At 44.1% G+C, this 14,661-nt stretch overlaps 1 protein-coding gene and 1 long non-coding RNA gene across 2 annotated transcripts in view; both read left to right on the top strand.

Moving 5' to 3' along the window:
- The window catches only part of LOC121870809, a 66,650-nt gene extending 56,476 nt beyond the window's left edge, over window positions 1-10,174 (top strand). The window contains exon 4 of the long non-coding RNA XR_006089783.1: window positions 9,944-10,174. This is a non-coding gene — a long non-coding RNA (uncharacterized LOC121870809). The remainder of the gene's footprint in view (window positions 1-9,943) is intronic.
- A 520-nt stretch (window positions 10,175-10,694) lies between these two features.
- The window catches only part of LOC121870808, a 127,071-nt gene continuing 123,104 nt past the window's right edge, over window positions 10,695-14,661 (top strand). The window contains exon 1 of the mRNA XM_042372778.1: window positions 10,695-11,012. Coding sequence (XP_042228712.1) covers window positions 10,754-11,012 — 259 coding nt within the window. The 5' untranslated portion in view covers window positions 10,695-10,753. The remainder of the gene's footprint in view (window positions 11,013-14,661) is intronic.

Raw genomic sequence — 14,661 nt, 5'->3', positions numbered from 1 at the left:
TAGATTTTCCCACTTCCCCTTCCAAGCACACCCCCCCCCTCCCCCCCTCCAGTCTACTGCCTCAAACACTATACATATGTAATTAATTCCCTGGCTTAGTGGTAAACCGTTAGTCTCACAAGCGAAAGGTTCCCGGGTTCAGTAGAGGACAGGGTATGCTCCTTGTATATCAAACCTGGCAGAGCTAACCTTAATATATCGTAACCTAAACCTAAACCTAAACCTAAACCTAACCTAACCTAACCTAGCCTAACCCTGTCCGTCTCTCTCTAGTTCACTGTCTGCTTATCTACCTGTTTCTCTTTTGTCTGTCTCGCCCTGTCTGTAAATATCTCTCTCTCTCTCTCTCTCTCTCTCTCTCTCTCTCTCTCTCTCTCTCTCTCTCTCTCTCTCTCTCTCTCTCTGCCTGTCGTTGTGTCTGTCTGTGGGTCATAACGAGAGCCTCAGGACCAGGGGGTGAAGGACCTCAGGACACAACAAGTAAGAGACCCGGAAACGAAGGTCTTACTTCTGCTTCAGGTCTCTTAGGGGCTCACGTCTAGTATGTTATGATATTATTGAACCTAACCTAACCTAATATAATCCAAGCCTAACCTAACCTAATCTAATCTAAGCCTAACCTAACTTAATCTACCCTAATCTAACCAAACCTAATCCAACCTAGCCTCTCATAACATACCCTTATCTAATCTAACCTCACATACACTAACCTAATCTAATCTAATCCAACCAACTTAATCTAACCTAACCTAACTTTCTTCTCTAACCTAGTGTGTGTGTGTGTGTGTGTGTGTGTGTGTGTGTGTGTGGTTTAAGTCACACACACACACACACACACACACACCTGACATGGGTGGCTGCTGTTCCAACAATCACAAGTGTTCACCTGAGGCAGATGTGTTCTTTGTGAGGATGTGTGTGTGTGCCGCCACCTGTCTGGGGGGTGGGGGGGGAGGGGGACACTTGGGGTGGGGGTCTTGGGGGGGGGGAGAGGCCTGGGGATACACTACCTCCTCTCACTTCTACACAACTTTTCTCCACACAAAACAACATTGAGATTTTTACACCAGCGCCCACCCTCTCACCCACCCACCCACCCCAGATACCTTCCTGCCCACCCAGTTACCCTTCCGCCAACCCACCCCTCCAGACATCCAGATACCCTCTTACCGATCAGACTACCCTTCCACCTATCCACTTACCCACCCACCCACTCAACGCCAAACCATCCATCCACCTACTAGATCCTTCTTAACAAACCACCCACACACCTCCGACCTCCCAACAGGTAACATTTAGGTGATAAAAGTCTGCCAACAGCACAAAAACATCACTCACGAAACCTTCAAGTTAACAACAGCTTGTGTTAATGAGGTACAAGTCTGCCAACAGTGATGCCAGGCCTACCAACACTTGTTTAGTGAGTGACAAACAAACTACCAACTTGTGCTGCTTCAGTGACATCAAACTTGCCAACTACCGCTGCTGTGTGTGTATTGTGCCGTCCAGTTCTTCAACAACAGGGGCTGCCAACAGTCTTTCAAGTCGGGTAAACATTGACAAGAGCTTTTGTCAAAGTTTTTCCCCCGTCCTAAAATTAGTGAGTGTTGTCTCCCTGACCCATGTTATTATTATACTTAGACGAGGAAAGGCCAGAGGAATATTACCACGTCTTCCGGGTTCGTCTCCTCCCTCTTTGTTTACATTCTCTGCTCACGTCACGGCGCTCCTCAAGTACCACCGCTGGGTCCTTGTGTGTTGATATGTCTCAAAATTCACTCGAGTCTTATATTGACGTGTAATAACCATTCAAGTGTCCTCGATGTCAAGAACTGGATGATATGTTTTTTGAGCTCTGATGTTTTGTGTTTCTGTCCACGTCACGGCGTTCCCTAAGTACCTCGCTGGGGTGCTCGAGTGTTTCATATTGGTGTTAATATTGCAGGTAGCGTCGCATCATGTGGATATAACTTACTTACTTCCCACCTGCGTCAAGGATTAAAATCACACACACACACACACACACACACACGTACCTACCTGTGTCTCGTGAAGGTGTTGCTTCAGTGCCTACCTGAGTAATCAACTGCTGACGTGAATACTTAATGAAGGCGCAGTCTAGCATATTACTGGTGATTCTTTCCTATCAAAGTTTGCATCAAGAATTAGGTGGAAGTTGGTGTGTGTGTGTGTGTGTGTGTGTGTGTGTGTGTGTGTGTGTGTGTGTGTGTGTGTTAACTCTTCCTTCTTCCTCCTCCTCGTCGTCGTCATCAAGGTGTTCCTCAAGTATTCTTTCTTCAGGGGCAGTTCATTTGTTTACCTGCATATTTTAATAAAAGTGGAGAGTTGCTTATTCATATTTTTTTCCCTCAGGAAGTCTTGCGTGAGGTGTGTGTGGGATGAGCAGGATAATTTGTACCTGAGAACACACACACACACACACACACTCACACAGCTGCCTTTGTCTCTTGGATCTAACAAGGCGCCCGGAGTAATTTTATATAATGTTGTGAAGGTTCAGGTGTAGGAATACCTGGCGATGATGAGGTGTGTGTGTGTGTGTGTGTGTGTGTGATGTGTGTGTGTGTGTGTCAATGTGTGTGTGTATGTATGTGTGTGTTTATTGTGTGTGTGTGTGATAAGTTCATTTTAGAGAAAAACCATCATAAAGAATTTTACTCAAGTACCCACCAGACATCTTCCTCCTGAATATCCTCCATTCTCTCCCCAACCTTCTCTTTCCCTCCCTTCTGCCTTCCTCCCCCATCTCCTAAACCGACTCACCTAACTCCCCCCTCTACCCCTTTCTCCCTCCCCCCTTCAGCACCTACCTACCCCCCTTTCCTCAGCCCACACAGCATCCAACACACACACACACACACACACACACCTCTCAGCAACTACAAGCAGCAGTCTCTTTAAGCTGTGTTTGATTGCATCCTCTCTACCCTCATATTGCACGACACAGCCGGATAACACTCTCTCTGTTTATCCGGTCACAAGTTAGCCGGATCTTCGGTATCATGAGTATTATAGCCGAGTATTAGAGACGGTCCCGAGGCTGAGTACTATGAGCAAGTTCCATAAGATGAGTTTATTGATCTACTGCTTGAGTATTATGACTTAAACCTGACCTGACCTGGCCTGGCCTGACCTGACCTGACCTGACCTGACCTGGCCTTATCAAGTGAGTAGTATGGCAGATCTTCATCGATCCTAACCCAGTATGAGACAGGAGTTCCCCCAACCACCCAGCCAACCAATCAACAAACCAACCAATGTAACCAACCAAAACCAAACCAACCAACCAAACCCAACCCAACCTAACGTAACCAAACCAAACCAACCAACCCAACCCAATCTAACGTAACCAAACCAACCAACCAACCAACCAAACCCAACCTAACCTAACGTAACCAAACCAACCAACCAAACCAAACCCAACCTAACGTAACCAAACCAACCAAACAGCCCGGCAACAGAGGCGCGGCGTCCCATCCCACATCTTCTATCGGATAACTTGATCGCGTCTTAGAGGAGGGGGAAACTTAGCCAAACTTGGTAGCCAATAAACTCCTCGCCAGACACTTCCTTGGGTGGATTAGCGTCGATCGGTCTCTAAGCTCCGACAATTGGCTGTTTTTACTCGTTTCTCTGATATTGCTGCTAGCTTTGGGGGGAAGGGGGGTGGGGGTGAGATTTGTTTTTTGAGTGTTATTGTTGTGTTGTAGGGCTGAGTTGTTAGTTGTGTGTATTGTTAGTTGTGCATCTGTACCATTACAGTGATTTCCCTGACAGTATCTTCCCGCTCCCACCCCCCCTCCAACCCACCTGCAGTACCATCCACCCCAGCATCCCCCATCCACAGCAATCTTGGCACCTGGCTCACAGTACCTCACAGCAGCATACCCCATCTCACAGCACCCCCTCCACAACACCCCCCACTCATAGTACACCCCTCCACCCCACCTTCAACACCCACCCCACAGCACCACACTGCGCTATAAATGGGCCGCATTTTTACACTTTTCAGTTTAGTTTTCCGCTTCTCCTCTTCTTCCTAATCAACCTTAATTAAGTTCGTTATAACCGGATGACGTGATTGGTCGGTCCCCAGTTGCACTCTTTGTTGTTTTGTTTGTGTTGTTATTGTGTTGTGTTGTTGTTTTTTACTTTTTATTTTATTCTGATTTGTATTTATTTTTTTTATTTATTATTATTATTATTATTATTATTATTATTATTATTATTATTATTATTATTATTATTATTATTATTATTATTATTATTATTATTATTACACTTTCATTATTATTATTATTATTATTATCAATCATATTATAATGAACACAAATACAGCGCTTAAAATATCACCACCACCAACTATCATCATCATCATCATCATCATCATCATCATCATCATCATCATCATCATCATCATCATCAACACAAAGGTTACATCAAATATCCTAACACACAACACATAAACAAAAGCTGCCCCTCGTATGTAGTTCGTTATTAATGAGGTGTTAAGCTATATTACAACAACTCTCTCTGTATTACGAACCAACGAACCGAAATGTTGTTATCCAGTGTTTGTGTAACGAAGCCGACCGACTAAATAGGGTTTCATATCACGACAAACAAGGTATTATTTTTTTTTTTGGGGGGAGGGAGGGGAAAGGGGAGGGAGGGAGGGGGAGGGAGGGCGAGCGAGGGAAAGGGGAGGGGGCAGAGGGTTTAATTCTGTTTTAGGTTAAGCCAGGTAATTAAATTTCCTCCTCTGGTTTATTATTTAACTACAGGTAAACAGGAAGGTATACTGTATATATAATTTTTGTGAGTTTAATTATTGTCAAAGTTTAAAGTACTGGTCTCGTTGATAGTGTATGAAGGGTATGATAGTTTGTGATGTCTCGAGGCTTGTGTATGATAGTTTAGAATGTCTCGAGGCTTGTGTATGATAGTTTAGGATGTCTCGAGGCTTGTGTATGATAGTTTGGGATGTCTCGAGGCTTGTGTATGATAGTTTAGGATGTCTCGAGGCATGTGTATGATCTCCAGAGTGTCTTAAACAGTACTGCCAGGTGTATGATGTATGCCCCCCTCCTCCCCCTCACATTAATACAACTACCCCCTTCTTACCGCCCCCCCCCCTCGGTACACAGGGTTAGACAACAGACAAACACAATTTCGCTGATATATATACAGGCTCTCCCGCCCCTCAGAAGCTGAGTTTAAAATCCCCCGCCGGTAACCCACGTCTGGTCAGCTGATCATCGTAAACATAAACAAACAAGAAGAAAAAATGATTAACTATGTTGGCTAAAACACCACAAACAGACCCACAGTTTTTTTTTTAATTCAAACACCAAACTCAATCTTTATCTAAACTGACAAACTTAAGAGGATAATTTTAGTTAAATTGGGTTAAAGTTTGATTAGATGAGTGTCATTAACTTTAAAACATATAATTATAAACGAACATATACGAACTATTTTTTTGGGGGGGGTCGGTCATGTCCGTGGTACTTCTCACAACATTGTATATACTGAGCAGCAGCAGCATCAGGAGAGAGAGAGAGAGAGAGAGAGAGAGAGAGAGAGAGAGAGAGAGAGAGAGAGAGAGAGAGAGAGAGAGAGAGAGAGAGAGAGAGAGAGAGAGAGAGAGAGAGAGAGAGAGAGAGAGAGAGAGAGAGAGGCAACTCAGTATACTAACTTTCCCTAACGCCTCAGATCGATGTAGCTGCCACTTGGTTAATTTTCTCCCCACCAGGTTATATTTACCTCCTAGTCGACGAATGGCCCGAGCTGGTTACGTAATAAGTGTAGACAGCGATGAGCAAGTAAACCAGCAACGTAGGGTGGTTTATACTCGAGGTTTATCTGGGTTTATGTTGTGTTTTACGTGGGTTTTACGTAAGGTTTACCTGGGTGCCGGGTTACGTTACAGGCAATTAGCAGTTACGAGTTTTTTTTTATATATAAGGTTTGAAGAGGGTGAGAAAATTATTGTGGCTGGTGTGGATGAGGTGTGTGTGTGTGTGTGTGTGTGTGTGTGTGTGTGTGTGTGTGTGTGTGTGTGTGTGTGTGTGTGTGTGTGTGTGTGTGTGTGTGTGTGTGTGTGTGTGTGTGTGTGTGTTGTGGCACGCACAGTCGCCACCGCAACGAACTGCTATATAAAGTCCACAGTCACACATCAACCCATTTCACTTACTCTGCTCGTGATTTAAGTGTACGTGGCGTAATAATAATAATAATAATAATTAACGGTTTATTGAAAGAGCTTGGCAGCCAGAAGGCTGTGTGTGTATGTGTGTGTGTGTGTGTGTGTGTGTGTGTGTGTGCGTGTGCGTGTGACTTCCACTCTCACAGTAAATCCTTATAATAAAACATCTATATTATTATTATTATTATTACTATCATCATCATCATCATCACCTGTGTCCACCTGCGCTCTTAAGTAATTAATATCTCTTGAGGCGGCACACCTGGCGGCACACCTGGCGGCACAGTGACACACACACAAATTAATGACGGAAAATATAGGCAAAAAATCGAATTGATTATGGAAATTAAACGGAAAAATACGTATGGCAGGGAAAATACAGGGAAAATACGCATTAATGGCAGGGGGAAAAAACCCATAGAGTGACAGGTGAAAAATAAAATGGATTAATAACAGTAAACTCAAACTGGCGGGGAATTTACGGCTTACAATAAGTTCCCGTCTGTAACACACAACTGCTGAGTCCGTGAGCCATTTTTTCCGAGGGGTAATCTTTCCAACTATTATTTTCTGATTTTGTTTTTGTATTTTGACTTACGGATTTTCTTGTCATTCTTGTTGTTTACTTGTTCTTTGTTATTCCTTGTTCTTCAACGTTGTTTATTCCTACTTCTAATTCCAGTCATTCCTATTTTTTTCATTCCCATTCCTATTTTTTTATTCCCATTCCCACTTTTTTCAACACTGTCATTTCCCATATGTGGTTAATTCCTTGTCGCTCTTTCGTTATTCCCATCCCAACTTTCGGTCATTCCCATTCCCATTTCTGAAAATTCCTGTATTCCATTTCCAGTTTATTTCATATTTTTCGTATTCCTGTTTTTTTTCGTGTCAACAGCTGACAGACAAACTCACAGACAAAAACGTATTCTGGGGATAAAAAAACTGAAAACTAATTCTACTACACGACTCACTGTAAACGACTCACTATAAACGACTCCCTGTACACGACACACTATAAACGACTCACTGTAAACGACTCACCATAAACGACTCACTATAAACGACTCCCTGTACACGACACACTATAAACGACTCCCTGTACACGACTCCCTGTACACGACTCACTATAAACGACTCCCTGTACACGACACACTATAAACGACTCCCTGTAAACGACTCACTATAAACGACACACTATAAACGACTCACTGTAAACGGCACACTATAAACGACTCCATGTACACGACACACTATAAACGACTCCCTGTAAACGACTCACTATAAACGACACACTATAAACGACTCCATGTACACGACACACTATAAACGACTCCCTGTAAACGACTCACTATAAACGACACACTATAAACGACTCACTGTACACGACTCACTATAAACGACTCCCTGTACACGACTCCCTGTAAACGACTCACTATAAACGACTCGATATAAACAACCCAAACACCTCACAAACACCTTATTGAACCCCACAAACACCGCCTTCGTAAAACAGAATGATTTAACGTAACAATTTTATAGAACTTGTAATAATGATATAGTTAGTATTTGTTTATGAGCGAGACCAAGAGTTCAGGCGGTGAGGTGGTGACTCAGTTGGCTGCTACTCGAGGGAATTGGTTGAGTTGGAGGAGGAGGAGGAGGTAGGATGGCAGTTAGGAGGAGGAGGAGGAGGAGGTAGGAGGAGGGGATAAGGGAAGGTAGATAGGAGGAGGTTTGGAGGAGGAGGAGGTAGGAGGAGGAGGGTGGTAGAGGAGGGCTGGAGGAGGAGGAGGTGGGAGGAGGAGGGTGTGAGAGGAGGGCTGGAGGAGGAGGAGGTAGGAGGAGGAAGGGTGGTAGAGGATGGCTGGAGGAGGAGGAGGGAGGAAGGAGATCAAGGAGTAAGAGGAGGAAGAGGAAGAAAAGAGAGGAAGAAGGAAGACAGTCGAGAAAGAGAAAGAGGGAGTTGGAAAGAGGAGGAGGAGGAGGAGGGTAGGTCACAGGAGGAGGGGGGGACAGTAGGTAGTGAAGGATCCAGGTCCCTGTGAGTATATCCTCCAGCAGCTGTCCACATGTAAACAAAACAGGGAACCTTCAGTGGCAGTGGGGTCCCGGGGCTTCGTTTTCTTTAAGTTCTTTCGTAAATTTTCAGTGGTACTAATGTGTTTTGTTCTCTCTCTCTCTCTCTCTCTCTCTCTCTCTTCTCTCTCTCTCTTTTTCTTTTCTCTTCCCTCACCTCTCCCTATCCATCTCTCACTTTCCCTCATCTCTCATTCTATCCATCTCTCAGTTCTCCCTTCACTCCATTCATCACCTCTTACCTTTCTTTCTTTTCTTCTTCTCCTTCCTCCTTTTCTCACATCTCTTCCTCCCTTACCATTCACTCTTCCCTCCTCCTCATCTCTCTCTCATTACATCACACAGGTGCCGGGGTTCACCTGTCCCTCTCTCTCCCTAGATGACAAGATCAGGTGCAAGTAATCAGTAACACTCGCCATTTATCTCGTGAGGGAAGACGAGAGAAAAGAGCAATAGAGAGTAATAGAAAGTGAAAGAAAGGAATAAGAAAGAACAGAAAGAAAGAGAAAGTGCGAGGGAGACAGAAAGTGTGAGAAAGTAATGGCAAAGAGAAAGGAATAGAAAGGAAGAGAAGGCAATGGTAAGGAAAAAACAATAGAAAGGAAAAGGAAGAGAAAAGAATAAAAGGAATAGAAAGCAAAAGAAAGGGATAGAAAGTACAATAGAAGATGATAAACCATATAAAATCAAAAGACAACCAAACAATTAATAAAAGAGAGAGAAAAGTAAAAAAGCAAGCCAGAACCAGATGTCGTAATAGAAAGTCAGATAACGCAATCATCGCCAAGAGAAAGTGAGAGAGAGCACTCCCGATATGAACTTTCTTTCTTCAGCCACCCACTGAGGGGCACATAACACAGGTGGCCACGACCAATCAGTACAGGTGTATGTGTGTGTGTGATATTGCCTTACTGAGAAGAGAGAAAAGCAATAACTTTCTTTTCATCTCAGCCCCCCTTCTCTCCCCTCACTCTCTCACACCTACCCAATCAACATCTCACCTCACCTGTAAGAAATCAAATCCAGTGTTTCCATTCTCCTCCAGCTTCACCTTTATGCATGGTACCTGTCCGCGTTAGATCACATCAACCATCTCTCTGTCATTTATCATCCGTGAAATGACAGAGAGAGAGAGAGAGAGAGAGAGAGAGAGAGAGAGAGAGAGAGAGAGAGGAGAGGAGAGAGAGAGAGAGAGAGAGAGAGAGAGAGAGAGAGAGAGAGAGAGAGAGAGAGAGAGAGAGAGACTCCACGACTTACTCATATACTGGCCCACCTATTGACTCACTCACCTGACTCACGAGGTCTTTAACTACATATGTGCATCAAAAAACACTATATACCTGGAACTCTCATGCTTAAGATTATATAATTAGTATGTTAAGTAGATTATATGGATGATAATATGTCTGACAGGTGTAAGGGAGAAAGGTGTAAGGGAAGACAGGTGTAAGGAAGGACAGGTGTAAGGGAAGACAGGTGTATGGGAACAGGTGTAAGGGCACAGGTTGTAAGGGAAGACAGGTGTAAGGGAACAGGTGTAAGGGAACAGGTGTAAGGAAGGACAGGTGTTATTATGTGCCTATACTCATTAACCAGGTGACTAATTGTTTGTATGTTTCTTTGTTTCTCCTACAGGTGTTCAGGAGCCTCTGTTCTTCTCCTGAGGTGGACGTCCTCGACTTTCACCTCCTCCACGCCCACACACACACCACCGCCCACACCCACGCCCACATCAACGTTATTACGACAGCTCCTAAGCCTTCCATTGGGCCACTGTGAATCTGCCAAAGCCACCCACTAGGCCAACATCAACCCGCCCACACCACCCACTGGGCCAACGTCAACCAGCCCACACCCACCCACTGGGCCCACACCCACCCATACATCACAGAAAATTCCCTTAGTCCCAGACGCTATCAGTCAAGTACCTTCACCCGGCTCATTTACACCACCTCTACCTCCCACCTCTCTCTCTCACAAACTATGGGTGATTAGAAAGTACCTCTCTTTCTTTCTTTCCCTCTCACTTATCTTACACCACCACTCTGCCACAGGTTATGATTGATTAGTAACATTCTCTTTCTTCTCTCACTTCCTAGGGTAGTTACTTCTCGTCCTTCACACAGGCTGTCGAAGGCTTTTAGCATCCATTGAGGTGATTGTGTGTGTTTGACGATCTTGTCGAACAGAAAGCCATCATCACTCTCCCTCTCTCTCCTCCCTCTCGCTTTCCCCACTCTCTCTCCTCACTCGCTTTCTCTCGTCTTGTCTTCTTTATCTCCTATTATCACCACCACCACTTTCCTCTCCTCTTCCCTATCCATTTACTCTTTCTCTAACTTACTTCCCACTTCCTATTGCCCTCCATCCTACCATCCTGCCGCCCCTCTCTCTCTCTCTCTCTCCAACCTCTCCTTACAACCCGATGGCATTCTCAAGACGTAAATGATGCTCTTCTGCGGGTCATCCAGGGGGCCTAGGTCACGTGAGAGGTCATCTGAGGTGGTGGTGTTGGTTGATTCTCTCCCCACCTACACCCACACAACCACACATCCACACAACCAGGGACATTTAAGGATGACAGCTGCGTGGTGGCAAGTAGTGGGCGTGGTGTGGGCGTCCGTGGGCATGGTGTTGATATCCGTGGTGTCAGTCAGAGGTGTCAGGACTAATGTGGTAGCCGAGGTGCCTCAACTTGACGTGAGTACATTGTTTGTAGTGTGTGTGTGTGTGTGTGTGTGTGTGTGTGTGTGTGTGTGTGTGTGTGTGTGTGTGTGTGTGTGTGTGTGTGTGTGTGTGTGATTGTAGGTTGCTATAGATGAGTCTGTGAGTTTATTTTCGTGTATAACAAAGTCTGAGTTTTTACGACCAGATTCTATCCTGATGTATCCTGTTGATCATTATCCTGATGTATCTTGAGTTAACCTAACCTAACCCATCCAAACCTAACTAACTAAACCTACCGTAACGTAACCTAACCAAACCTACCTCAATTAACCTAACCAAACCAAATCTAACCTTAACAGTTCCGACTTCCTAAAGCACTCACCTGATTTCCACCAGGAAAATAAATCTTACCTGTTGATGATATTATGAATTATTTACCCACTAACACATAAGGCCTTCTTCCCACACAAACACAATGACAATAATACAATTCCTATTATGTGTAAATAATCTCGTAGTAGTGAATGAAGTATTATGTAAATGAGGGTTTATATGGAATTAGGGTCATTAGTGGTGGTGATTAAAGGCGTTTACCTGTATTCGCCTGAAGTGGTATAGCAGTTCTGAATGGTGTAATATGGCGATTAGGTTTAAAGAATAAATGTACTGTACGTATTAATGCACACACACACACACACACACACACACACACACACACACGGACCTGCGATCCTCAGCAGTCATGGACGAAATTAGAATCGTATATATTAATTAATATTTTTTTGGCCTGCATATGGGCGTTACATTCATAAATTATGTATACATGTATTATATATTATTATGTATATATGTATTAAATATATATATTAAGTCTCACCCCACAAAAGACACACGCACACACACACACACACGCACGCACACTAGGAGGCTGCGAGACAAGACCAAGAGAGGCACTGAATGGCACTGAGTAAGGTACCAAGTCCTGTTAGACACTGGTACAAGTTTCAATTGGCACCGGAGGGTAGTTTAGTGCCTGGAGAGAGAGAGAGAGAGAGAGAGAGAGAGAGAGAGAGAGAGAGAGAGAGAGAGAGAGAGAGAGAGAGAGAGACGTTGAAGAAGTCTCACGCATCATTATCTCTTACTAATGAATCTATCTATCTATCTATCTATCTATCTATCTATCTATCTATCACCCACATTGAGAGAACCCATGTTGGGAATGAGGGAAGGAATTATGAGCCTGGCTAACGTCTGCCTGGCGAAGGGTTAGAGGAAGGCTTGGGTGAATGTTCGTCCGGCTTTGCTTCCGCCAGTGTTATGTGGTGGAGGAAACGCCATGATGCTCGTGTACACAATGTATGTCATGTTGTGGGGGTGGGGGGTTAGATGACTGTTTATACTGAGAGAGAGAGAGAGAGAGAGAGAGAGAGAGAGAGAGAGAGAGAGAGAGAGAGAGGAGGGAGGAAGTGAGGGGTGTCAGTACATTTTCTCTCGTCGTCAAGGTTTACGAGGCTGGGTTTTGCATGTAGAGTAGTGGACCCTTGCCAGACCTACACCCCTTACCCTAAATTACTTCCTACACGCCCACGCCCACACACGCCCACGCCCACACACGCCCAAGCCTACATTCACCCCACCCCAAATTACTTCCTACACGTACACGCCCACACACGCTCACGTTCACACACAGCCCAAACCTACACGCATACACACATATAACACGTTCATGTTCTTATACAGTACTAACTTCTGTACATGTATACATAAGTTTATGGCTGTACTAAAGAACTTTACACACACACACACACACACACACACACACACACACACACACACACACACACACACACACACACACACACACACACACACACACACACACACACGACACACACACACACACACACACACACAACACACACACACACACACACACACACACACACACACAACGGCTTAATAATATTTGTAATAGGAATGATTGAGTTAAAATGATCTGTAGAAATGTTGAAATTTTGCTAATTAACTGAGGCGTCCTTTAACTAATAACACAATTAATTATCAACATTTCAAACAGATCCTAATGAGTGAGTTGAGGACGACTGAACTCTGAGCAAAATTGTCGATATTAAGAGAGGTGAAAATATCTCTCCTCTGCCAGGCCAGTACACAGCTCAGATGGTCTTACACAAAAGGCGCCTGATTTTTTCATGATAAGATTTCCACGAGTCTGAATGGTTGACGGACTTTGTGTGTGTGTGTGTGTGTGTGTGTGTGTGTGTGTGTGTGTGTGTGTGTGTGTGTGTGTGTGTGTGTGTGTGTGTGTGTGTGTGTGTGTGTGTGTGTGTGTGTGTCCATGCAAATCAGTCTTACTATGCTGATAATATCAAGGTAAGATAATAGGATCCTAATTTGACAGAGGAGAGAGAGAGAGAGAGAGAGAGAGAGAGAGAGAGAGAGAGAAGAAGAGAGAGAGAGAGAGAGAGAGAGAGATATCAGGATTTTGATTCCACAACATGACAAACTCTCTTTCTTTTCATCTCTATTTCCATACCTTCAACTCGTTCTCTTTTTTTCTATTCTGTCTGTCTGTCTGTCTGTCTGTCTGTCACGCCTATGTTAATCATTTACCTCGGCCCACACTCACCTATGCATCAAATCTGTCCAGCTTAACTCCAGTATTCATTTACATGTATTAATACTTGATACAGCAGCTCACCATTCCCACCTGGTGTCTCCATGCGTCTGGCAGCCACTGGTGTGGGGTCTGGGGTGAAACTATCGTACGGCGGAAACATGAAACACTTAACTTCTTTCAGATGGCGTTGTCTTGTACCCGGCAGCAACTACAAGCCATTGAGAAAACATACGGCTAAATGTAAAAAATAAAATTACTCGTCCGCTTTCAACTAGGATCATCGTACGGCCGGCAGCAACAGCGAGTCATCTGGTAGAAGTATTGTACAGCTGAGTATAAAACGTCCAACCTTTCCTGGTGTCGTCGGATGCCTGGAGGTAACTCTGAGTTGTGTGGTGAAAATGTTGTCCGGGTAATCGTAAAATGCACCGCCTGTCTCAGTTGGCATCGTCTTGCGCCCGACACCCAAAAATTTTCCCCGTCGTAGTTGAAAGTATTGTACGGCAAAAACATAAAATTCTGGCTTTTCTCAGACGTTGCCATCATGCGCCCGCCAGCAATGGGAAGATATCTGGTGAAATATCGTACCGCAGAAGGAGAATACATGTGTGTGTGTGTGTGTGTGTGTGTGTGTGTGTGTGTGTGTGTGTGTGTGTGTGTGTTACATTGAGATTGGTACTAAGTGAACGTATCTAGTTAAGGTAGAGTCTCAGTGATAATTTTGTCTCCTAACTGGTACTAAGTGAACGTATCTAGTTAAGGTAGAGTCTCAGTGTTAATATTGTCTCTAACTGGTACTAAGTGAACGTATCTAGTTAAGGTAGAGTCTCAGTGTTAATTTTGTCTCCTAACTGGTACTAAGTGAACGTATCTAGTTAAGGTAGAGTCTCAGTGTTAATTTTGTCTCCTAACTGGTACTAAGTGAACGTATCTAGTTAAGGTAGATCTCAGTGTTAATTTGTCTCTAACTGGTACTAAGTGAACGTATCTAGTTAGGTGTAGAGTCTCAGTGTTAATTTTGTCTCTAACTGGTACTAATGAACGTATC

Source organism: Homarus americanus, unplaced genomic scaffold (assembly GCF_018991925.1).
Source record: "Homarus americanus isolate GMGI-L3 unplaced genomic scaffold, GMGI_Hamer_2.0 scaffold16119, whole genome shotgun sequence".
Classification (NCBI taxonomy): Eukaryota; Metazoa; Arthropoda; class Malacostraca; order Decapoda; family Nephropidae; genus Homarus; species Homarus americanus.
This window is presented reverse-complemented; position numbering and strand designations above follow the sequence as displayed.